At 34.2% G+C, this 25,269-nt stretch overlaps 1 protein-coding gene across 1 annotated transcript; it reads right to left on the bottom strand.

Moving 5' to 3' along the window:
- Nucleotides 1-1,286: 1,286 nt before the first annotated feature.
- LOC126818441 (neurogenic locus notch homolog protein 1) lies at nt 1,287-25,269 on the bottom strand. The gene is made up of 17 exons (XM_050545851.2): nt 25,157-25,269; nt 23,608-23,742; nt 22,402-22,611; nt 19,496-19,726; nt 16,228-18,198; nt 13,891-14,064; nt 12,949-13,103; nt 12,384-12,528; nt 11,831-11,962; nt 11,497-11,514; nt 10,528-10,757; nt 6,746-6,888; nt 6,277-6,437; nt 6,081-6,153; nt 4,597-4,759; nt 3,430-3,568; nt 1,287-2,751 (listed from the first exon to the last, which is right to left on the bottom strand). The coding sequence occupies exons 1-17, from the start codon at nt 25,218-25,220 to the stop codon at nt 2,576-2,578; spliced, it is 4,320 nt and encodes a 1,439-aa protein (XP_050401808.1). The 5' UTR covers nt 25,221-25,269; the 3' UTR covers nt 1,287-2,575.

Consider the following 25,269-nt stretch of genomic DNA (forward strand, 5'->3'; position numbering starts at 1 on the left):
CAAAGGATTAGAGACTGTATCCTTATTAGTACTGTTCACCTAGTTAAAATTTAATTATTTTAATGATTAAAATATATAAGTTAAGTTCATGTGTCATCGGTTAACGAGTATCTTAAATATTATTCACCTACCTTTCATTCAGACAGTACTCATAAATCAAATAAAATATATGATTAGAAACTCACTATCATTATATAAGGATAGTTGTCACCCCCAATTACATTATATCTTTTAAAATGGCTCAAGTTCGCATAGGGTTTATTCCTAATTCTCAAGGAGGTCAAAATTTAGTTAATTTGGGGTATAAGTACAGAGTAAAAAATACGAAACCCAATAGCACCAGCAGACTTTTACTGAAAATACAATAGTTCAATTGGATAACGGGGGACGATTGCCCCCTAAAAGACGAAAATATAAAAGAGTAGAAGAATCTATTAATGATCTAAAAATCAAACTGTTAAATGGAGTAAAAAGTGCAATTGAATATACTGACGCCATATCACATTTAGTAGGGTTATGATTTATGTTTGATACATGTATTTGTTGTTACTTTTATGAAATTTATTGTGAATAAAGTTGTTAAACCTAGTAGTTTAAAAAAACAGACTATACTTTTAACACCATTGTATTCGATAACCCCTTGCTTGATTAATCCCCCATGAGAACAATAGCAGGGATCAAAATTGTCTTTGAATAATATGTTGATTACAACATATTATATAATATGCTCCAGTCTACTGTGTATTATATAATATGCTCCAGTCTACAGTGTATTAACAGAATAATTGGCAGTGACCATGATATAACTCTCATGTTGTATAAAATACAGTGTTTCCATAGTGTTCATTTAAGTGTATTTCATAAATAACTGGACATAAATTAACAACCCATGTGTTAAGTTTGATCAAAATCGGACACATTGTGACCGATTGGCTGCTCACGGGCTAAAAACGCGATTTCTCGTAAAATTAGGGATCATAATCCATAATTATGGGATATAAACATACCTTAAAATCGGATACTACTTGCGTAAAAGGGGGGGGGGCATTTTGACGGGAAATTTCGATCCGATTTTCGCGAAGCTCGAACTTAACTACAATTATTGTGTAACGGTGATATATATGAACGGTTTTTAAAATCATATAAAAATTGTGAGCTCTGGGGGGTCCATAATCTGAAATGTGAAATACCCCAACATGCCACATACCGTTACCGCATTACTGCATGCTACGACTATACCAACATTACCATACTCCACCCAACAATGACAACAACATTTCTAAAACAACAATTAAGTTTAATTTTCAAAATAAAACAATTAAAATGCATTTGATAATCTTAGCTACAATTTATAAGTAATAAAAATAAAACGAAGCCACACGCCTCCACATGTTGAATCAATATGACCGTTTACCACTAATTTACCAACATTACCATATTTATTATGTCACTCAATAATGAAAACTATATTTATTAAAAAAGCTAAGTAGTTTAATATTCAAAATAAAGTAGCGAAAATTAAGCACTAAACAAAATTAAACAATTAAAATAGAGTAGATAAGCTTAGCTACAAGTCAAAAGTAATACAAATAAAGTTACACAATGAACCAACATCACAGCATACCACCACTATACCAACAATATTACTATATAGGCTACCACCCAACAATGAATACAATTTTTTTATTTAAAAAAACCCTAATATAGTTTAATATTCAAAATAATGTAGCTAAAATTAAACAATAACAACAGCAACCAAAAACTAAATAAACTATCAAAATGCAATTATTTATAATATCAGCTACAATTTGTAGCTTTCTGGCATGCGACATTTATATACATGTAACTACATCCAGACGAATGACACTATACGCTGCCATTACGCAGTCCCCGGTCTCCCTACACTAGCGCTTTTTCTTTCCCATCCTCGGTATCCCCAGAGATCTCATTCCGTTTTACTCCATAGGGTTTCCACGAATTCAAATAATCTGTCTTGGCTTTGATTGTAGCTAAAGTCTACGAACCAATCAAAAAACACTTTACAAACCAGTCTTACTAATGAAACGGCCTTCGTTTCGCGTTCGTTTTTATAAGGGTAGTTAACCATATTCATGCCCATTTACTGAATAACTCATGTAAATAATGTATATAATATTTCTAATTCCTTTATATTTAACTGTATTATCAAAATCTAATTTCAATACATGTATAACATCTATATGTTTGATTTTGTTATTATTATTACTATTCGCTCTTTGGTTGAAATGTTTCATTCTGTTATGTTTATTATTATTGAACTTATACTTGACAATTTCATTCTCAATATTGTCTACGATATCAACCTTGGTGGAAGTAAAACTCCAATTTTCAATAAAATTCTTGAACCTACATATAATTAAACACATGTCCGATCTTCATTAATATAATGACATTGTACAATTTATTAAAGCACCATAAATTTTTTCATGTCAAATTAACTATCGATAAGAAAGAAGTAAAAATTACAGATTTTAACATGATAGTCTGGATACTATTGATAATATTTAAATTTTTATTTCAACTTTCTTTTATAAAGTTATTCCGTTATTTTTACATTGGTTTGTTTCATAACAGTTCTAGTGCGACTAGATCGTACAAGCATCACGACAGCGACCAAACCTCCACACAGTACCAATACCAAGATGGAACCAGTTATAACAGTCACGTGTTTGGAAACGGTACCATCAGAGTCTACAGAGAGGTTATTCATATCTGTAATGGAGAATAATGACATACACATTACTTCTACTGTATCGAGCAGACTAAATTGGGTGTGGGGGTCATAGTTTGAGTTCCATTATCAAATAAATGGTTAAAATGAACAACGTGAACATAGTCTAAAGGTAACGAATTTTAAAATGTTAAAATGTTCTATGCATCATCAACATATTTAATATGCAAGAATGGTATATGCATATCAACATATTAAAAATGGGAGAACATTCTATACATTATGAACATATTAAAAATGTATGAAAATATTAAAAGAAAGTTCTATGCAATATCAACATATTTAAAACTTAAGAAAGTTATATTTAAAATATAAGAAAATTCTATGCATTATCAAAGTACTTAAAATTTAAGAAAGTTATATGCATTATCTTAACTTATTAAAAATGTATGGAAATTATATGCTTTATCAAAATATTTAAAAGATAAAAAAGTTCTATTTGCATTATCACTCATTTATTTAACCGTCCGTTCAAAGATTCTTGCATATATATGATCCCGAATTATGTTGAAATATCTTTATGTTTATATAAATTTTAATTAACTGCAAACCAAATTTACATCACTTCAATCGAATCATAAATTTAATTTTATCTAAATTACTGAACAACTACCCCAGGATATCGTATTTGACCAATCTGTGGGAAAACTATAACCTACCAGTTTGTTTGTCCTTCTGTGTTTTTGGTATCAACAGTAAATAAGCTGATGCTTGACCATTCTTTCTATTCTCATTTGTTGATCGTTTTGTTCTAGATCTGATCTCGAGTGAGGATCGACTTCGGAAATCACCACATCTCTATAATATACAGTTAATAATAGTAATAAGAAGGCATTTAAGGATATTACTATTAAAAAGAAACATAATGTTATAAATGTATGGATTTTTGAAGATCTATTCGCACGAAAGTATTTATTTATTTCGTAGTTACAAATGTATGGTATATTTGGTATATCGATATATGGACAGGAGAGACATTTATGTATGGCCGATGGACAGCGACTAACGATAAAGACAAGTTGGCAAACAAATTCTCCTTGAATCAAGTTACTTGACAAACACGGCTGCTTAAAATAGATTCTTGTAGCATGGGTAAGTTTTCTTGCGATTAAATGTTTTGAGAGGGTGATTTGAGGCAAACTTATTTTGAATATGTTTTAGTCCAAATATCATCAAATCACACAGTTTCTACGCGAGAAAATTGAACAGTCACCTTTGGCATATTTGCTACCCATTCCCAATCAACCAAATTAAAATAATTTTGGCACCGGATTTACGGTAAACAATTAAAACAAGATTTGTAATACATGAACGTAATGGGTTTTCATTAGTATGCGTGATTTCGTCCATTATTTGATAACAAAAACCCCAATATACCAACTACCAACATACCTACTTATTAACAATATATATATCTAACGCCCCTTTCACTCAACATCACAATGAGTAATCATAGTTACCGATAAATCCTCTGTCAACACACTAGCCTTTTTTTGTCTGATGTATCCAAAGGTGTGCACAAAGTAGTTGACCGACATGCATTATCGATAGGTTGCATTTCTAGGACATAAACAGCTATCAAATCGTGAACATATTAGGGATACAAATTTGGAAAGCTTTTTATCAATCTGTCGATATATCTATTGTCCTAATTATTAGTAAGAATATCAAGTCCGATGGACAGAGTCGAAAACGAGGAGCAACGGATAAGTGGACTCACCACATAAGAAACATTGCAACCCATACACTAGCCACTGCTATCGTGTTAAATGAAAAGTCGAGTATGATAAAACTATACAGATTCCTAAATTAAAAAAAAAACTTACATCAGCACACTTCGTTTCATTTGATTCAAAACAGAATTCAAAACTACAAGTGAAGATGAGACCTAAACTTCCTTTAATTGCGAAAGCATCAAATACATTGGATGTAAGGTATGAGTCATTACTTCCGGTTAGAGCAAATACAGGAGAATCCGGTACAGGACATCTGAAATAACATTCAAAAATGAACGTACTTCTAAATCTACAAAACGAATATGCTTTTTTAAGTTTTAAATAGTTCAAATATATAAATTTCGAGGAGTAATTTCGCACGAGAAAGTTTAATGGTTTTACCGGCTCTTCCACATGGCCCATCAAGAAGGCGTGTGACATGAACATAATGTTCTTCTTGATCAAAGTATCAGACGTGAACACTGCTAACTTCGACGGGGTTAACCTCGATAGTAGTTAACTTGGTTAATTTCGACCATAGTTAACTCGGATTCAAATAATAATTTACGACAAAATTTTAAGTCATTAAGTCGGGTTTCATTAATATGTTGTATCACCCAATGAGTATTCTACAGTAGAAGTAGATATCTCGTGTGTTATAATCTACTGAGCGATATCTCCTAAGGAGATGTCGCTTTACATGAAATGAAATCTATACTAAAGAATTTTATTTATTTATTTTTCATGTAAGTAAGGGTGATAAATAAAATCTCCTACTCGTCTTTTTGATATCAACACTCGTCGATAAAGTAAAAATCAAACTCGGCAAAGCGTCTTCTATTTTACATTATCGTCATGTGTTGATATATTTGATATAAAAAAAGAATCGTAGGAGATTCTCGATATAGTACATCTGTTAGCAAATTAAATCATTATTTAGAACCAATTGGTGTATTTTCCACCAGGTTTCTATACATTTAAAATATATATTTAAAAATAATCATCCGCGACACGCGCAAACAAGTTTTATAAGCGAGTAATTATTTTCATTAAACCGGAAGTGATGCAATTTACTCTCCCTACAGACTGCTCTCTCCAGTAAGAATATAGATTTGGGTTTATTCACACACATTAATCAGCAAGAAATGCTTAGTCGTGTAAATATGCCGGGCTGGGATCGTGTCCACTCTGGTTCAACGATGATGCTTTTCGGAAAATCATATCCCTTCAAGTTTCATTTGTAATTAATACAATAACCATTTTATTGGCATTGGATACAGTAAGGATCAATTAAAGCCTACTCTTCAATAAAAACGAGGGAAATTGGTAAAAGTGTGAAGTATAAATTGCGAGATAATCTGGTAAGAAAAATCTTCAATGAGCCATGGTGAAATGATGGTTTATTTGACCTTGTCTCAACTGAAATAGTACAGATTAGACACATTATTGTAACCACTTCAAGTGCCCGTGGTTTTCGTTTCTTATTATAAGAAGCCTTTAAAATACCACCGAAAGAAATATTTACTAAACATCTTGACTTTATATGATAGTAATTTATTTTGTTAGGAAAATCGATTATTTAAAATTAGTCTCACCCATTAGAGTCTGTAAGCTGACGAATTGTTTTCCCATCAGGTGTAGAACAGGAACATTTATATGGTGAAATACCTGTTACAAAAGTATACATTTATTAGTAGATAATGACAGTGAAATTCTCGTAAACTACATACATATTATTTTCCATTTCTAATCACGGCTCAATTATCCGTGCCAAAAAAAGGGATTACTGACCAGAGGCTGTTATGTCATCACGTTTATTTAATAGCATTGCCAGTTGAATTCTGGAGCCAATCTGTACTTGAGAAACACGACTGGTTGTTGCTGGGTTCTGAATGAATAGCTGGACGTCCTCGGTAGTCTGGGTGATGTTTACTTTGCTGGGTTCATATATACTAGGGAGAAAACAGCAAAACAAAAAATAAAACACAATGTGCACTTTATAAATTTTGATCCTTACTCAAAATCTTATTTTTGCTTCAGTAATTCACCTAAAATGTTATCAGGAATTAACAAAACCAACTTCGCCTTATTAAGCAAACTAGAAAGTAATTCCAGTAAATGTACTAAAGTTGATATTACGTATTTAGAAGGTATGGTCGAGCTCGAGCTTGTGAAACAATTGCAGCATGGGTTATTTATTTTTTGTGGCAAGAGCCCGAAAATAATCTAATATTAATGAAACCCCTTAAAGAAAACTTACCCACTTATAGCCTGTTTGTTATTTCTTGACAGAGTTTCTGCTGCTGTAAAATCACAACTCAGTTCATATAATCTGTCATAGTAACTAAAGAAACCAGACACTTCTTCTGTTCTTAATGCCCATTTAAAAACTCCTCTGTCTGTCTGTTAAAGGAACAATTTATTGGTAACAGTTTATGAGAGAGAGAGAGAGAGAGAGAGAGAGAGAGAGAGAGAGGAGGGTAACGTCCAGTCGGCACAGGTCTTTAGCAGTGGAAGGAACCCGGAGAACCCAGAGAAAACCCACGAGGTTGGACAGTTTATCATAAACCCCCTAGGTCATAACCCCCTTGGACTTAAATTAAAAAGCCCCCCCCCCCTTTTTATTTATATTTTTTTTTATTAATTTATTTCATTTATTAATTTATTTCATTTATTTCATTTATTTATTATTTCTGAAAAAAAACCCAATTATTTAAAAAATAAAATATTATTATTTAAAAAATAAAATATTATTATTTAAAAAATAAAATATTATTATTTAAAAAATAAAATATTATTATTTAAAAAATAAAATAATATTATTTAAAAAATAAAATAATATTATTTAAAAAATAAAATATTATTATTTAAAAAATAAAATATTATTATTTAAAAAAATAAAATATTATTATTTAAAAAACAAAATATTATTATTTAAAAAATAAAATATTATTATTTAAAAAATAAAATATTATTATTTAAAAAATAAAATATGATGACCAACTAAGACAATTGACCACACAATTAACATACCACAATCTGCTTTTTACTAGGAATAACATAGCCTCAGATATTGTAATCATTCAAATGAAATGCAAATAACCAAATGGGCCATACTATATACCGAAAAACACCGGAAGACACAGGAAAACACCGGAAACACCGGAAAAACACTAAATACCGGAAAACATCCTAAATACCGGAAACACCCTAAGTAGGTAACCCGGAGCCTGGACCAAGTGAGCGCCGATGAAGGAAGGTCAAGGTCATTACGATGTTCGTTTTACAAATAGCCCCCCCCCCCCCAAAAAAAAAAAAATAATTCCGATTTTTTGTCTCCAAAATTTTGTTGATGCCTATTATGTTTTGAATATTTTAAAAGAAGCAATCAGTCTACCTCATTGACCATATTTTATTTTGTATTTTAATTTTAGTTTTCAGTAAATTTCAGTAAATTTCAGTAGATTTCAGTGTTTCAGTATTTCAGTAGATTAAACACTGCCCTCGGAGGGCCCCATTATATGCCGTCTGCGCCGGTCTCCTGATTCTTACCAGTAACGCTGGCATCAGGGTGGTACGAATTAGTGGAAGGCCCGACTAGGCCAACTCCTCCCTAGGTAACAAAAATCGCATCATAAAACAGCAAGTATCATCAAAAGCGAGTTAATAAATCTCTGAATAGTTCGAGTTGAAGTTCCAGGTTTAACCGCTATGTGTCCTAATCACCAAACGAAATGTATGCCACGCAATTCTCGGACAGGCTGTAATCTGAAAAGTGTCTATCCTTTTCAAGAGCTATCCATCTCGTTGGAAGGGCTAAACATCTACTTGTTTCTGAGCTTACTTTCATTCCAGGGTCAAATATAATCACTTGAACTATAATAATATTCAACATATTCCATCATATTCCGAGGGCCGCACACAAAAGTTTTTTCTGGATTACTTTTCGAGCTTTTTTCCCCAACTTGTTGACCAGTTTTCCTTGAGAAAACCCCAACTTTCGCCCAATTGTCCATGAGAAAACTATATATTCTATCTTACTGCATTGACGGGAAGCGGTAAGCTGGACGTCTGTGAAAAGGGTTGATCGATAAATTTTCAAGGAAGCGATTGTTGTTTTTGTTTGTGAAATAGAGGACTCTAGCCGATGAGGCTACTTTCCCCCGAGAACCTCAGGCAACCAATTTGTTTTATGTACTACTATCGTAATAAAACATTACTATGTTAACCACTTCCTGGTGGCTGAAGACTTACACCGAATGCGTATTCGGAAAAAAATGTCCCCGAGAAAATGTTTTTTCAGACAATCGATATTCGAGATGTCTTCTGTTGTACAAATTATGCTGCACTGTGTAAGAACTTGCATCCTTTGATCTAAAGATTGTAGATGGAAAAGTATAATTTGCACTATTTCAAAGTAAACCTGCATTTTCGTATATCATCCCGTAATTTGTGATTAATGACAATGACTGTGGAAATAATATGGGTTGAGGAACGGAAGATCTATGTTCGTCACGTGACTGGACAATTCCACCCCCGTCCCACCCTGACGATGATCCCTAACGGAGCGGCGCGCTCTCTAAAAAAAAATCTCGGGCACAGTTTACTCTTCTAAGTTTTCCGGTAGCTATTTAGTAACCCGGAGTTTGGTCCTTGTGTGTGGTTTTGGACCAGGTAAGGGCGGATGAAATAAGTTCATTAACATACAAGCGAGCGATCGCCTACGGTCAAAGAAAAATTTCTTTTCAGATTTTTTTGAACAATTTCTTCTGGCAAATTTCTCTCAAAAAAAAATTCAAATTTTTTTTCCAGTATTTTTCTCTGAATTTTTTTTCTACGGAATGTTTTTTGTAAAACCAATTTTTCGGAAAAATTCGAATTTTTTTTGTGACAGAAAATTTCTGGGGTGTGTGTGTGTGTGTGTGTGGGGGGGGGGGGCTATTTGTAAGACGAACACCGTAATGACCTTGACCTTCCTTCATCGGCGCTCACTTGGTCCAAAACCGCAGACAGAGGACCAGGCTCTGGGTTACCTATTTAGGGTGTTTTCCGGTATTTAGTGTTTTTCCGGTGTATTCCGGGATTCAGTATAAAATGGTGTTTTCCGGTTGTTTTCCGTTTTTTTTCGGGTGTTTTTCTGTGTTTTCCTGTGTTTTCCGGTGTTTCCGGTATATAGTATTGCCGTAACCGAATTGTTCCCTATTCATTTGAATACTTCAACATAATCAATGGAAATTATAACAAAAATGTTCCCTATTCATTTTAATGGAAATTATAAAAAATAACAAAGGCGGCTCCAAGCTCTGTTATGGAGGTTATACGTACACTGCGGTGGGAAATGTTCCCAGAGACAATCCCCTCTATGCAAGGGCTCCATAACAACAGATCTGGAGATTCAAAGAGTTGTTCGGACCGGTCCTCACAGCCATGATTCAGATCATGACCGCACTCAGATTGTCGCCTTTGATGAAGCAAGCAGCAACGACTTGCCGTGCTAATCCTGCACAACTACTCTCCGACTTCACTCGTGAGGCCACTGCAGATGTCCGGGCAGCTATGGGTAATCCAGATGTGGTGAGACGTCTCGTTCGACGTAAGAAGGCATCTACCAAAGTCTCCAGATTCCCTAGCTGAACTTGAGCTACTCGATGACTGGACAACAACAGGAGGCTCTGAACAGGAGGAATTCCTTATCCATGATAGTGGTGGATGGCACATTTGACTCTGCGCCCTTGTTGTTCGAACAGTTTTATGTCATTCGTGCACCACTGGGCGAATCTGCGGTGAGCTGTATTTCGGACTGGACACTCGTAATCTGTTTTTTTGAAAAGCAACTTATCTACATTTCTGACTTTCACACTCATTAACAAAACCTATTAGCAATGACCTTCGCCATGTATAAGCACCTGTTTGTGTATATCAACAAATTTGTATAGTAGCAACCGTGCATGCGCACTTTTGTAAGGTAATAACTGTGTATACGTACCTTTGTATAGTAACAACTGTTATACGTACCTTTGTATAGTAACTGTGTATACGTACCTTTGTATGGTAACAACTGGGAGATGTTGTATTATCATCTTGAATTAATATCTTGAGGTTTAAAACACCGTCAACATCCTCGTTAAACATTCCTTGATCACATGGTGTAGATGATGATGTATCCTGTGATTCGTTGATGATGTAGATTTTGTCATATTTTACGTTTTTTCTATCAACTCTTAACAGAGCATATTTACCTTTGGTTGGAGAATTAACACAGTAGGTTGCCACTGAAATACGCAATTTGTTGATATGACTGTGTAGATGAAATTTTGGAGAAAAGGCGACATTTCATTTTATGTAGAGGCTGTGGGGATATCTGTTTAAGTGCTGTGAGAAAATGTGAAGGTTTGATTTTAAGGGGTGCTGGGGACACATTAGGTTCGATTACGCCTTGAAGTCAAAACGCCGAGAGTTTCATTGAATTTCATTTATTTTTGGGAAAAGTAAAATAAGTCATTGACGAATAATTTAAGCCGCTGAGCTTCATTTAAGAGCTTTAAAGAGATTCATAATATTGTGATAGTTGAATATCTTATCGGGATGAATATCATTTGAACAATGATTCAGCTCCATTTAGTATGTAGAAAAATAAGATAAATTGAACATTTTGAAACATTTAGCATCCTCTACAGATGACATAAACGTTCCAGCGCCAGCTCAAAATGTAGTGAAAAATCTTTTGATGGGCCTCTATTTACCGTTGATATAGCGGTTTTTGGTTTATAAATTAAATGTTAAATAACCATTTTAGGTACATTTTAGCGTGAATTAAGATGTTAAACTTATACATTTCCCAAAAATGCAATTGACGATTAGTGGCTTTTAAGTCTCTAATTTCCCTGAATAGTTGTTATAAATGCGCCATCATAAGTCAAAATCACAGTAATGATAGACCTGACAATCAATTGTTCAATACATAACTAAATGAAAGTAATTAGTTTTAATTTATATTATAGAAATTTCTACCGTCTGCTGCTACTTTCACTGAAACAAAAAACAACAAAATGATAAATGTATGCAAATAAAACACAAAGAACTGTAAATCCAACCTTAGAAGTTATATTAATTTTATAAATTATACCGTAATTGTCCTTGTTCCGTGTCAAAGAATCTAATGCAGACTGGACCGAACTACCGGGTTGATAGATTGATATCAAATTCATAGTTACACTTTTTAACAGAGTACCTAACATTCACGACATTTTTAAAATTGTAGAATTGAAATAACTTCATTTTCAGTATAGAATCAATTCTATTTAAGACATTCATGATTCTTAGTAAGGAAATAAATATAATTTACCTTGGTCGCATCTAAATCCCATCCATCCATGTTCACATCCATAGTCACATACTCCTGTATATTGGTCGCATTGTGATTGGTAACAATGGCATACTTCATCACAGTTTGAACCATAATACCCCCTTTCACAATCTGTTAGACAGCATAATAAGATAATCATCTTTAATATACCTCAAAATAATTCAATTATACTCACGATTATAGATGGTGAGCAAAACGTTATATGGAGTTAGACCCGGGCACTCGGACCAACTGGTTTCCTTGCCTCATTATGTTTTTCAGTGAACGCGAAGATGAATTGTTTTCATTTTGAAATACAATATATAGTAAATATACACTAATAGGTAAGTCAAATTTATTCCTGTAAAAGCAAAAATATTTAAACCCGAGAAATTGTCATTAGCAAAACTAATGAAATGGACGGATGTGTTGAGCAACAAAACAAGTTCACACGGGCGATAGGGGAACCTTTAAAAAACCTCGCTCTCCACCACCCGCCACTATTTAACTTCGCTAGGCATATGATTCGTCCGAACATAGCAATATGACTGACCTAAACTTCTACTGCAAATAAACGATTTCCTAGCTCTACATTTAGCATCGTGCCATTTCCCATCATCAGACATATACCCGCATCGATCTTCAGTGTCCACGTATTCATATGATCTCATCAACTGTTCAAAGTTAACATATCCACTCTGAAAATAAATAATAGGCGGTGCAAATAGAAACAAATACATTGAATAGTAATTAATCCATGGCCCGGTTTAGAATTCTCGTATTTCCATTTATACGTATATGTCTACCATACATTCAAAGTGTGATGAAATATGATATTTAGTTTGGAAATATGTACTGTGGTTATCTTCTGCAATTTTAATTGTTTCGACCACCGGATTTCTTAATTGTGAAACCTGTGGAGGGTAAATTTAAGTAAGTATTTGTCGAAAATCAGAATAATTACTTAGGGAGAGGCCACACAAGATGTTGCAAATTAATCAAGGACAATAGCAAAAATCAGTTAAATTAAATGGGCGTTTTCCTCTCACTGATACTGATGCAACAGTTAATATACTCGGGTAATCTGTGTAATGTGCATTAAACTATTGTATTTATACCTGTACTTTTGTTTCTGTCCGATTCCAGCTAAGGTAAGAATAGAGAACTCTTGTTCGTTGATAACCATACTCGTGAGTAATAGCAGTTTTTTCTCTCGCACTTATTGTTGATCTAATGTTAATCCAATAATCCACACCGGTATCAATTATAAGAGCTAAAATAGAAATAAAATTACGAGTAACCTAGCTCATTAAGGGGCGAGGGGATATTTACAATTTCCTAATATAAGATCATTTATATCTAAATCTTAAAAAAAAAATAACGAAGTCCAAGTTAGCTTTATCTTTAAATTGTAAAATAAGAGAATAAAGTGAACGTTTTGTTTCGATTTTCTTTAAAAAACAACCAACCATTATCATCAAATCCTGCAAAATGTAAACAGTCAATATGATCGGAATATCTTGTCAAATTCTACGATCCAAAAATTTTGACATTCATTATCGTTTTTCTTATGAGACGCTAAGCAATTTCAGCAAGTTGTCTTAAAATTCCATCAGCAGCTTTATCCTGTTATAAGCTTTCATAAAAATGAACGACAACCGGGAATAGTGCAGCCATTTGCTGCCGACAAATAAACAATCCCATAGAATTCCTCCTTTGGCCCAAAATAAAAATCTCATCAAGTTTTAAAGGGTTTGTCGAGATGGTCGTCCTGTATCGCTGTAAACATACATTACAGCTGAAAATATTATCGAAAAGATAACTCTTCAAAACGCGTTTGCAAATAACGATCCGAAAATTATAAAATTCGGCAGGTTATTTTCCTTATGTCTGAATGAACTCTCCAAAACAAAAAATTATATCAAGGACATTGTAAAGTATGGTGTTCACAAATTTGCAAACGTCCGAATGTAAATGGGGAGGTGGTGCTTGGATGTGGTTTTTCATTTCGAATAAATAAACATATGTGGGCGTATAAAAAGAATCAGGTAACTTGATACCTTTAACTTTGTTATTGGTCTCCGCATTATTTATTTCAATTAGAGATGATGAGTTGCCGGATTTTTGGCTTTTGCAATATAATGACGCCTCTTCCCAGTTTAACATCTGTGCTACAGCTTTAATACATTGTACATTGTGTCTGGTCCAGCCACTCGGACAAGCAAAGTTTTCTCCTGTTAAAGAAACGGTATTGGTAATAAGATATCATTTTGTCTCAAAGTTCAACATAGTGAACCAGCGTCTTACTCACTTAGTCACTCATCAAGTATGAAGCGTTTCGCCCACACTTTGTCGAACTTTGGTCCCATCCGACCCACTAGACGCTGTTTCTTGCCAGACTTTCCCTCCTGTATCACTAACAATTGGGAGCTACTTTTCTAGCAAGTCATTAACTTTTAGTAAAATCTTATGAACTTTTTTAGATAAAAAATTGCCACATATAAATTAGCCTATTGTAACCTGCATGACTATTAAACCTTCTAAATGTAGTTGAAATCAATCAAACAATTTAGGAAAGTCAAAAGTACATAAAATTGCTCATTTAATGTGTCGAAGACCAGCACCTGTTGGGGCTAGCAACTTCATTTGAACAAAACTGATTAACCGCAATCTGTTTAATATTATACACATTAATATAAAAAAAACTTCAAGCACTTTCAGAGTTCTTAGTCTAAATAATGTTTCAATATGTCCATGTCTTGCTCCTCCCAAATGGAGTCCAGTCCATTCAATTTACCAAATGTGTACCTTTGTCATCTTAAGGTGATTCTTGTAAAATTTCAAAAGAAATCCTTTTGCGGATTACATTATTTTGCCTATACCGTTGTTAGGACTTCGAAATTTGTTTAATGGTGGGATTGTTCGAGCTTGGTTCTATTTTATTCTGGAGAAAAAGAAGATATGATTAACTCTTTCTAATTATTAAAGGTGCCTCTGTCCAACACCTATGGAGCATGCTACTTCATTTGAACAAATTTGAATAATACCACCCTGCAACATATTTACCTTGTTCCTTTGAAAGCTATATAAAGCAGTTTTTGAGAAAATGATGAATTGTTCATGAAAGACAATATTGTTTTCTTGGTATAAAGTACTTTTATTGCCAAAATATGAACTTATGTAGATTTCGTTATTTTCCGCTAATTTTATTGTCGATTTCTTTCTTTTCTGCCTATTTTTACTGTTTTCAAATTATTCGACATTCCTAACTCTAAATATGTGAAAATCTTCTCGGGTAGATTCGGGTAGGTGCGCGGATTTTGGAATGGGATATTGATATGGTTTTAACAAACTGTTATTAACCAGAAAGGCAGCTGCGGATCCAGTGGAGAAGGTAATTCGATAGGTAATATTCATGCCAATATTTAACAAAAAAGGGTAGATTTTGTAAGATACTTTCTATTTGATCCTTAATTGTGTTGGGGCGTGAGTGCCAATACCAATTTAAATGACTATGAATGCCCCCATTCTAAAGCGGTCACAATTATTATAAAAAAAACCCTGTTCGGTGACTTGGAAGCATCAAATTTGTAGTGTGAATCAGGTGTATACTACTTGAGCGACCTCCCAATCCTACATCAAGCTGCAGTACAGCATCCATTATCCACCACCACCTCTTGGACATGGCTGGAAAGTGGTGAATGGAAGTGTTTGTCTATATGATACACATTCGATGTCCCATTCAGTATTTCAACAATTTGTCAGTCGATAACTTCCTAAATAACATTACTTCTCTATCTGAGTGCGCAAGTCCGGCAGATCACACTGACTATTGACACGTGCTTTCTGGGATATCCGAGTCATACGGCGGAATACATTAGAATATAATGCATTATAATAGCTGTGATATTATATAGGATAATTTTCATGGATGTCTGGAACAACTTATGGTAGTTGGATCCCTTCGATCAGGAACCATCCCCAAACTTTGTTTCCGGAGAAATGGTCACGAATCTAGGGGTTGTGTCCCGACTATTCACAGACACGTAGGAAAATTTAATAAATGTGGCAAAGAAGGGGGTGGGGTAGATGGTAGTGGTGGTGGCGTGTATCCTTCTAGCACGAATGAGTAAAGCCAATGGCAAAAAGCACTATATAGCTAATTAAATGGAGCGCCCGTTTGGGTATTTTAGCCATTGACCGCGAAGTATTTCGGTGACCGTTTCACATTGGAAATTTAGTCTTTTTAACCGTTATCTAATTCAAAACAACAGTGTGTTTTCATCGTAAATGATCGTTTAATATTTATTGTTTAAATATATACACAAGCTATACTGTATTTGACTGTATACCCACAGTCGCGAACAACGTTTGCAATACATACTAAATCTTCTTACCGCCTGTACAGTTATGTCCAGATGTACCATCTCCACAGTCATCCATACATGAACCATCTGTTATATTACATACAGTTAAACCAGTGCTAGACTTACAATTGGTACTACACTTTTTGCCACAAGTTATTCCATAATGTCCATGTTTACAAGCTTCACACGTACCATCCATATTACATATATTATCTAAACATCCTATAGGACAGGTGCTACTACATATGTAACCAAAATAACCAGATGCACACGACTGACAAGTCCCGTTAAGATTACAGCTATTATCAAGACAACCTGTAGGACACCGTTCATTGCATCTTTTTCCAAACCAACCAGAGTTGCAGGATAAACAACGTGGTAGATCTTGGTGACACTCAATACAATTTTCAGATAACAAAGCACAAGACTGAGAACAGTCAGATCCCCTCCAACCATCTTTACAGGCTGAACATATATTTCTGCGTGACTGGTCACAGTAAATACATGTGTCAGGACAATCTTCGTCACAATATTGCCTCGTCTTCCCTTCAACACATCCTTTAGAACACTTTAGATAGTTAGTAGGTCCTTCACAATCCGAATCTATACAATTATTACTACAGTTCTTGTCACAGTAGTCACCATAAAAGCTTTTTGAACATCGTAAACATTTACCATCTCTATTACACCCCCCTTCACAAGTCTTGCTGCACGTTTGATTACATGTTCGTCCAAAATAACCAACTATACAAGCATTACAGTATCCATCCGATGGTCTACAGCCTTCAAAACAAGTAGTCCTGCAAGAGGTGTTGCAGAAATGTCCATAATATCCTGTTTGACAAGATGTCTGGCACTTTTTACCATACCAACCAGGTTTACAAACAGAACAGTCAGTAGTGTTACATGTTACACAGTTATATGGGCATAGTGTTTGACAATACGAATCTGTATAACCATCAATACACCCATCTGAACATACCGGATCACCAGATGTTGGCTGAAGTTGACATGTTCTGTTGAAACATTTATCCGAACAACTACTTTCACATTTATTGCCATAATATGATGCTTTACATAAACAAACTCCATCCAAACTACACACGCTGCTAATACACCCATCACTACATTCATGTTGACAATAGTCACCATATCTACCTGGAGAACATGTTGTACATATACCATTTGATCTATCACATCCACCTTGACAATAACTACTACATTCATATTGACAATAATCACCATATCTACCTGAATAACATGTTGTACATATACCATTTGATCTATAACATCCACCTTGACAATAACTACTGCAACTTGTATTACATGTATCTGTATACCAACCCTCTATACATCCACTGATACAAACACCGCCATCTTTATCACATCCTCCTGGTAGACAGTTTGAACATTTTCTAAGACATAGTCCATCACTTCCATAAAACCCGTCTAGACATCCATTGGTACAAACACCCTGCTTATCACACCCACCAGGTTTACATGTTGAACACTTCAATTCGCATTTCCTACCATAAAATCCATCTTTACACCCGTTAATACAAGCTCCATCTTTCATTTGACATCCACCTGGATTACAATTTGGGCATTCTTTCTTACACCTTCTACCAGCACCATAGAATCCGTCTTTACATCCATTGATACAAACACCACTAATCCTTTTACAACCACCCGGGTTACAATTGAAACAGTTCTTTGAACAGACATTGCCATAAAATCCGTCTCTACAAGCTGAACAAACGCCAATTCCGTAGCAAATATTGTCTTTACAGTTTGGGCTACATTCGCCCATACAATCAGAACCATAGAATCCAACATTACAGCCATCTGTACATCTACCATCAACATCACATTTATCATTCTTACAATTTATAGCGCATTTCTTTAAACAACGTCCCGTATCAGGGTCGCATGGTCTCGCATCACAGTTACAACGTGTACAACTTCCTCTAGATGTTTCATAATATCCGTCTGAACATCGAGCTGAGAATTAAAAGTCAACATTAATAAATATCATATTATTATTTAATAAATACAAAAGTGACATGCTGCAACCGGTATAAACAATTTAGAAATATAGCACGTTCTGTTTAGGTATATCTTATTCTGATGGTAAGTAAATGGAGTTGATATTTGGTCATAAACTAAGAATATTAGTACAGATGTATGTTAGATAATCTCCTGATTTAGGTGTAAGCGGTTAGTTCATTTAAACTTATTCGACGTGGAACATCAAATTAGACCGGAAAACAAAAATCTGTTCATTCGACATTAAAAATATATTCGTTCTATAGTACTAACTTTATTGGTTTGTGGTTAGATAAATGGATTCTAGACTAGACTAGAATGTCAATATCGACTGTTTTGGAAAATATGCCTGGTCATTTCAATGGTTGAAAATTGATTTCATATTGGGTATTGGATGGTCAATGTTTTTATTTTTGTACAAAAAATATTTACGGTGGAGGTCTAAGGGTCTTTTGTACATGATAACTAAGACAATCATTACGGTATTTGGTGTAAAATTATGGCGGTATATTAGATTCAAAATTCTAAATTTGTTAATGCCGTGCCATCGTCTATTTTCCACTTCTGTTCATGTAATCTCAAAATTAAGATAATGTAAAATCTAATTTCCTTTTTTTTCAGCGTAAATTTTAATTCTATTTCATCTGATTTCTATTATTAAGGCGATAACTGTCTTCTTCATTGACGCTTTACATGTTTAACGTGAACATAGAACAAATTTAGAAATGCGACACTTCTACCTGGCAACCATCATTATTAAGTCGTTTGATGTCGCCACTGCGTGCACAATTTGGTTATTAGGAACCTGATCGGGAATATTGCTTTGATACAAACGACCCCTTCGTCGTCTGGTTGAATGGTTTGGCGGAGTGTTAGAATTGGAAACAACATCGAACGTGATGTAGTTTTCAAAATACTATGTCAAATAGATATACAACATAATTTATTCATTATTTGAAAACAAGTGCAGGATTTGGAGAATTTTATTTGATATTTTTTTCTGTTGAGCCAAATTAATATATGAATTACGAATTTTATTTTTATGTTTCATTTCAAACTTCACATATATTATTTGTATATAGCTAACATGGGTAGTGAATTGTTAGGTGAATGGATTCGCGGCTACATAGGGAAATATACCTAATCGGTCAAATGGGCCGTTCAACACTTTCCCATTGCATTTTTGTTTATATATTAAAATAGACAAATAAAATATTCACCCCACTCATTAATATATAAAAATGATTATCACCTGAATAAACCTCTACTTCACATAATCCTAGAGGTCTATATTCCATGCCTGTTGTTATAAATACAATCCGTCCATTAAAATCTACATTCCGTTCATCACATCTATCTATACTATACGGATTTCTATTACTACCAGGATCTTTATAACAAACTTGTGATGATCTAAGAGTTGCTTCATCACAACTACCATTATCACTGATAATTACAGTAAAATTAGACAGGCTGACTATAGCTATAATAAAAAAGAATGTAATGTGTGGTTTTGCATAATAGAAAATATATCATTCGGCCTTGAAGGTAATGTAAACTTATAAATATTTAGTTTAAAATGTAGCAAAAATCAGGAATTTTCTCAATTTTGATTAGCTGAAATTAAGCACCCACTCTCTAATTTTGGGTCAATCACGGTGGACTAATATCATGCCTTCGATGTTAGCACCCAAACTGAACACCTCAAAATGGTTTTCATGGAAACCTATGGGTAACCTTGTATGATATTTATAATGAAAAACCACTAATAGGTAACAATGTGTATAATGCTGTAAAACATTAGATTTTATCAATAAATTATAAGTTTTAAAACTCAAGGAGTTATCCTTATAAGGATTGTTATGGACATTTTTTCCAGGCACAGTCGCAGTTTTGGGCTGCATTAGGCTGATCTTGCATAGCTAAATTTAATTTTAGTAACGCGTCTTGGGTCCTAATGATCTCAGGACATGGCTATTGCACCCCTCTAAATTTGAAACGGACGGTGTTTATCTCCCTGTTAAATATTTAAAATTTAGAAAGAAAATGACATGCTTAGGTAGATGTCGGAATAAAATGTCACGTGGTTTTTGAAAAATAACTTTCATATTGTGTCTTATTAATTTATTTTTGATAATTAATAAATCGGACATTTAATGGAAGGAGCTGTCCTAACGAACAGTAATCATTTCTGAGATTCAATTACACAAATTAGCAATATCAAAGTAATCAAATACACATGAAACGCATAAATATTTTGAGTCGTATTCCAGAACGCCGACTAGAGTAACCACAGTTTAAACAGTTCGTGTTGGTTGTAAATCTGTAAATCTGTAGACTTGGTGAAATCATGAAATAGGCTTAATTTTGAGAGAGAGCGAGAGAGAGAAATGGGGTTTAACATCCACTCGACACAAACCAGGTCATTTCGGGACTAACATATCGTTCAATTTTATTTCAATAATTCGCTTGCGCGATGGGGTCTTTAGCAGTGGGAGGAAACCGGAGGACCCGGAGAAAACCCACGAGGTTGGAAGGCGACTCTACTCCTTGTCACGTACAACCGGGGATTCGACACCACGCCAGTTGACTCAATGACAGGCCTTATGATACAGCACGCACGTGGGCTTAATTTTGAAGGCTTATATGTTTAATGACACAAAATCAACGTTGACATTTTTTTCTGGGTAGGTTACGCCATTATTTTACGAGTTACCATTTTACACAAATATCCAAACATATTGTTTTGATTTTCAATAATGCTATCGACTTATCATTTGTGATTTGGCACTGTCAATATATAGGTTATAGGATCACAGATTCCATTCGTGCCATTAAAAAGGCGTAACTTGGTTATACGATCCCCCATTTAGCATATTTTCAAGATGGCTCGAAATCATCTAAACAAATGGACATTATTAAAAAATCAATTTAAACTGAATGTTCTATAGTTATTTATTATCATTAATTATTGTTATTTATTTGTTGTTTTTATTTACAGGTTTCTTAAACTACTTTTTCTATGTCGTAGCTTGCATGGAAGCCAGTACCGTGTCGTACCCATTTTGTATAGTATCCAACGATGATAATTTCTCATCCGAGTTGACTAAGGCCTGATATCGATTTTTTCCGGAAAAAGGCCGACTCAATTGATCGATCGCGTTGTAGCAGTTGGGCTCTAGCTAGATTTTATGACTCGGGGCATCATTGAGACTTTTAGTTTCGTTATTAGCCCTTCGCCTCGTGTGTGAATTGATTTCTTCAGATCATGTTGCCTCTGATCAGTTAAAACAAAACTGTCGATGGTAAAAAATCTGAAGTTTACAACTTTGGAAAAGTTAATAAATGAATTATAAAGTAGAGCAGAACTTAATTATATAAAATATCAAAATGTATACAATGAAACCGAAACAATTACTGTAAATGGAAAAGTTTCTGAAGTTGTTTTAATTATTTCCTGTCTGTTTCATAAAAGGAAATTCTACACGACTTACATGTATTTTTACAATCTCAAATACACCCTACAATAATGCCCATGCCCACGTTCAATCCTCCATTGGGTGACAATATATTAAAAGGACATTATGGGAGATTAGATAAAGAGTTGGCAGTTTTCACTATAATAGTTAAAAACTTGATAATCTAAAACGAATATGCTGAAAATTTCAGTCAAATTGCTCCACTCTGAACCGAGATATTATCGATTGAATTTTAGACCTATAGCGCCGATCATCATTACTTAAGTCGGTACGATAAAAAGCATCCCGATTATCCATCTTTGGATTTAATCATCAAGGAACGTTGAGCAGCAGATCGGATTCAAATCCAGCCAGTGAAAATCACACACATAAGATGGCATCGAGAGTTGATCTAGTCTTTTCATGTTAAAAAATGTCTAATATATAGTTTACATAATATTTCAGGCCGAAAGAAAGACCTGCAATAGGTAGATTTAGCTGTTGCATAATGTTTATTTAAACATATACATTATTTTAAACGATGAATTAGCCCTAATCAGGAAAAGACCGTTAGTATTAAAACTATTAATTGATTAGTGATCCCCTATGCACAGCGCGTAGATAGACAATATATTAACAGTGTACAGCATACCAAAAATAATCTAAATGTACTTATATGAATATACGAAACATTTATTACCATTAGTGCCGCCATAAACACGGATTTCTTTGAATTTATATTGCTTCTGTAAATCAACACACCACCATGATTTCATACGATTACGTGTATTTGTAAGTGAGCAAGATCCATATTTATCGTGACTTTCACCATCTACAGCATTAAATGAATTATATACAATCTGGTCAGAATATGAGCTCTGCGTGGTATTCCTGCCTATAGCTACATTTTCTGAAATATTAATAGCAGCTTAAATTAATCAAATTGAAGAACAGTCTATTCAATGGGGTGTTTAATCACGAAAAGGTTATCGTTTCTTATTCAGTCTCAGTTATTACTACAATCAGTGTAAACCGTCAACATACTATCACCGTTATATTATATGTTTTAGTAATATATCTCTTCTTGAAGCCACGTCAAAGCTGTACAACCATATTCTTAAAGTAGTTGTTACGAGCATTACCAATTCATTAATCAGTGTTTCCATTGGTCTACTTCATGTACGTGTCGACTTCTCAAAACCACGTTTCTCAACAGTCGACAGCCTAAGATTCATGTCCTTTGTCGCATGTTTAACACATTAGATGTGGAACTAATAGTGAGTCAACAATTAATTTGGTGGTGGTGTGTGTGCGTGTTAGGGGGGGGGGGGGGCTATGGATTTACAATCATGTTCACAGGTCCTGCTAGAAGCTATAGCAATGTGATAAGTACATTCTCTAACATTTCAGCTGCAACATTCGCGTTATTGTCAAGGATGTATTATAGTAGTTGTTGGGTGCCTATTGTATTTGTGTGTAAAATATCGCTTGTCAGAGATGTCAGCCCACTTTCAAGTAGATTATTAGAACCTGTTGCTAACTTGATGTAACGTTAAAGCTCATGACGAGTACATGTTACAATTAGACAAACATGTACCAATTGGTTAAAATATAAATCTACAACATAGTTCTGATAATCACTGCTTTAAATTTCCTCTCTAAGAAGGGGTGTTCCTGTACAAAATCAATTAATTTAAAGTAAAAGGAATTTCTAAATGAGAGTTTAGGCCTACTATCACAATAGTGAAGAAGTATGAAGGCATCTAGAAAGAGTAAGTATATTCTGCCCTGCACCCGATACTATTGTGAGTATCGGAAACAACCAACGACAAAAATTATAACAATAGTAGTTAAAGACATGTTATATTACCTGAAAACAAGAACATTAATATAGTATATAATTTACCTGTTATACAATATCTGCAGGTAGACATACACACTTTCTCCATGAAAATTCTCCATGTGGAGGGTGCGTTGAAACAATATTTCTCATTTTCTTTACATACCGGTACATTTTTCGTGTCTTTACATTCATCAAGAGCTGAAACATTTACAGTAATCAAGTGTTGTCTCAACTTTGATTTATCAATAACAGGCGTCAGGTGTGCACATGGATTTAATACTGCTTGTTTTTTTTTATCAGTTTATATAGTCGAATAGATAATTAAAGCTGCTCTTTGGTAATATATAATTGAAAGTAAAGATGGCAAAATAAAACTACATTTTTATGCTAACGTTTTCACCGCGATAGCGGATCTTCAGGCATTTATTAAACAATAGTTCAATTAATACTCTAACAATTAATAACTATTGATGATCAAAAATGTATTTTGCTGATACTTTTGGACCTATCGGCTGCCTTTGATACTCTTGATGTCGAAGACCTTCTCCAAGCTCTACAGGAAGAAATAGGGGCTCGGGGCACAGTTTTAAGCCGGTTCCGAGCATACCTTGAAAACAGACAACAATGTGTCAAGATCGATAACGTCAAATCTGTTAAGGTCCCAATGATGTGTGGTGTGCCCCAAGGGTCAGTTCTAGGCCCTGTACTGTTCATTATCTTCACCCGACCATTAACTAAAATCGCTGAAAAGTTTGGTCTTAATATTCCCTTGTATGCTGATATATGCTTCCTTCAAACAACAATCCACTACTTCAGCTTTAAGTAATATTGAAAACTGTCTGGAATAAATCAGGTTATGGATGACATGAAACTAAATCCTGAAAAACTGAGTATCTGGTAATTGGAACAAAACAACAACTTAGTAGATTCTCAATACCACCTCTTAAATTTCAACACGAAAGTCTTGCTCGATCTCCAGAAGCCAAAAACATCGGTTCAGTTCTAGATTCCACAATGTCCTTTAGCTCCCACATCCAATCTGTTTGTTCCTCTTCTTATTTCCATCTTCACAGAATTAACAAAATAAAAAAATATCTAAATGCTGAGAGTATAAAACTCCTCATTCATTCATTCATTACAAATAAACTAGACTATCATAATGCCTTATTTTATGGCCTTCCGAATTATCAAATTCAACACCTTCAACGAATTCAAAATGCTGCCGCCAGAGTTTTGACAAGTAAAAAAAATCAGACCACATCACCCCGATTCTGAAAAATCTACATTGGCTCCCAGTTCAACAACGAATCAAGTTCAAAGCTTTAATTAACTATTCTACTATATATATATATATAATAGAGCAAACGAAAAAAAATAAAGAGCTGCCATGAACCAGTGTAAAAAAGTGGGAAACACAAAATGACAAGGAACGAAAAAGAAAGAAGAAAGCAGAGCGGCATCACCAAACCCAGACTGCATAATGTGGCACCAACAGCTAAATAACATCCGCAATCACCTGAGTATATTTCAGAAGTATTTGACTTCATGTAAGAAGGCGACGGTAAATAGCCACACGAAGTCTATAACTACATCAAATAATTTTATTACTTACCATAAACTTCAGCAATTACAGTGAAATACACAAGTATATATACTAGTATATTATTACTAGCCATGTTGACGTGTGCGTATGATATTTTTTAGTGTTAAGGAAACAAAGAACGC

This window comes from Patella vulgata, chromosome 4 (genome assembly GCF_932274485.2).
Source record: "Patella vulgata chromosome 4, xgPatVulg1.2, whole genome shotgun sequence".
Classification (NCBI taxonomy): domain Eukaryota; kingdom Metazoa; phylum Mollusca; class Gastropoda; family Patellidae; genus Patella; species Patella vulgata.

What these genes read in the sequence shown, in the direction of transcription:
- LOC126818441 (XM_050545851.2), bottom strand. Translation starts at nt 25,220, where the DNA reads ATGGCTAGTAATAATATACTAGTATATATACTTGTGTATTTCACTGTA. An exon ending in GACCAATAACAAAGTTAAAG is followed by an intron (nt 13,104 to 13,890) that starts GTATCAAGTTAC and finishes TTTCTATTTTAG; the next exon opens with CTCTTATAATTGATACCGGT. An exon ending in TGATGACATAACAGCCTCTG is followed by an intron (nt 6,154 to 6,276) that starts GTCAGTAATCCC and finishes CTTTTGTAACAG; the next exon opens with GTATTTCACCATATAAATGT.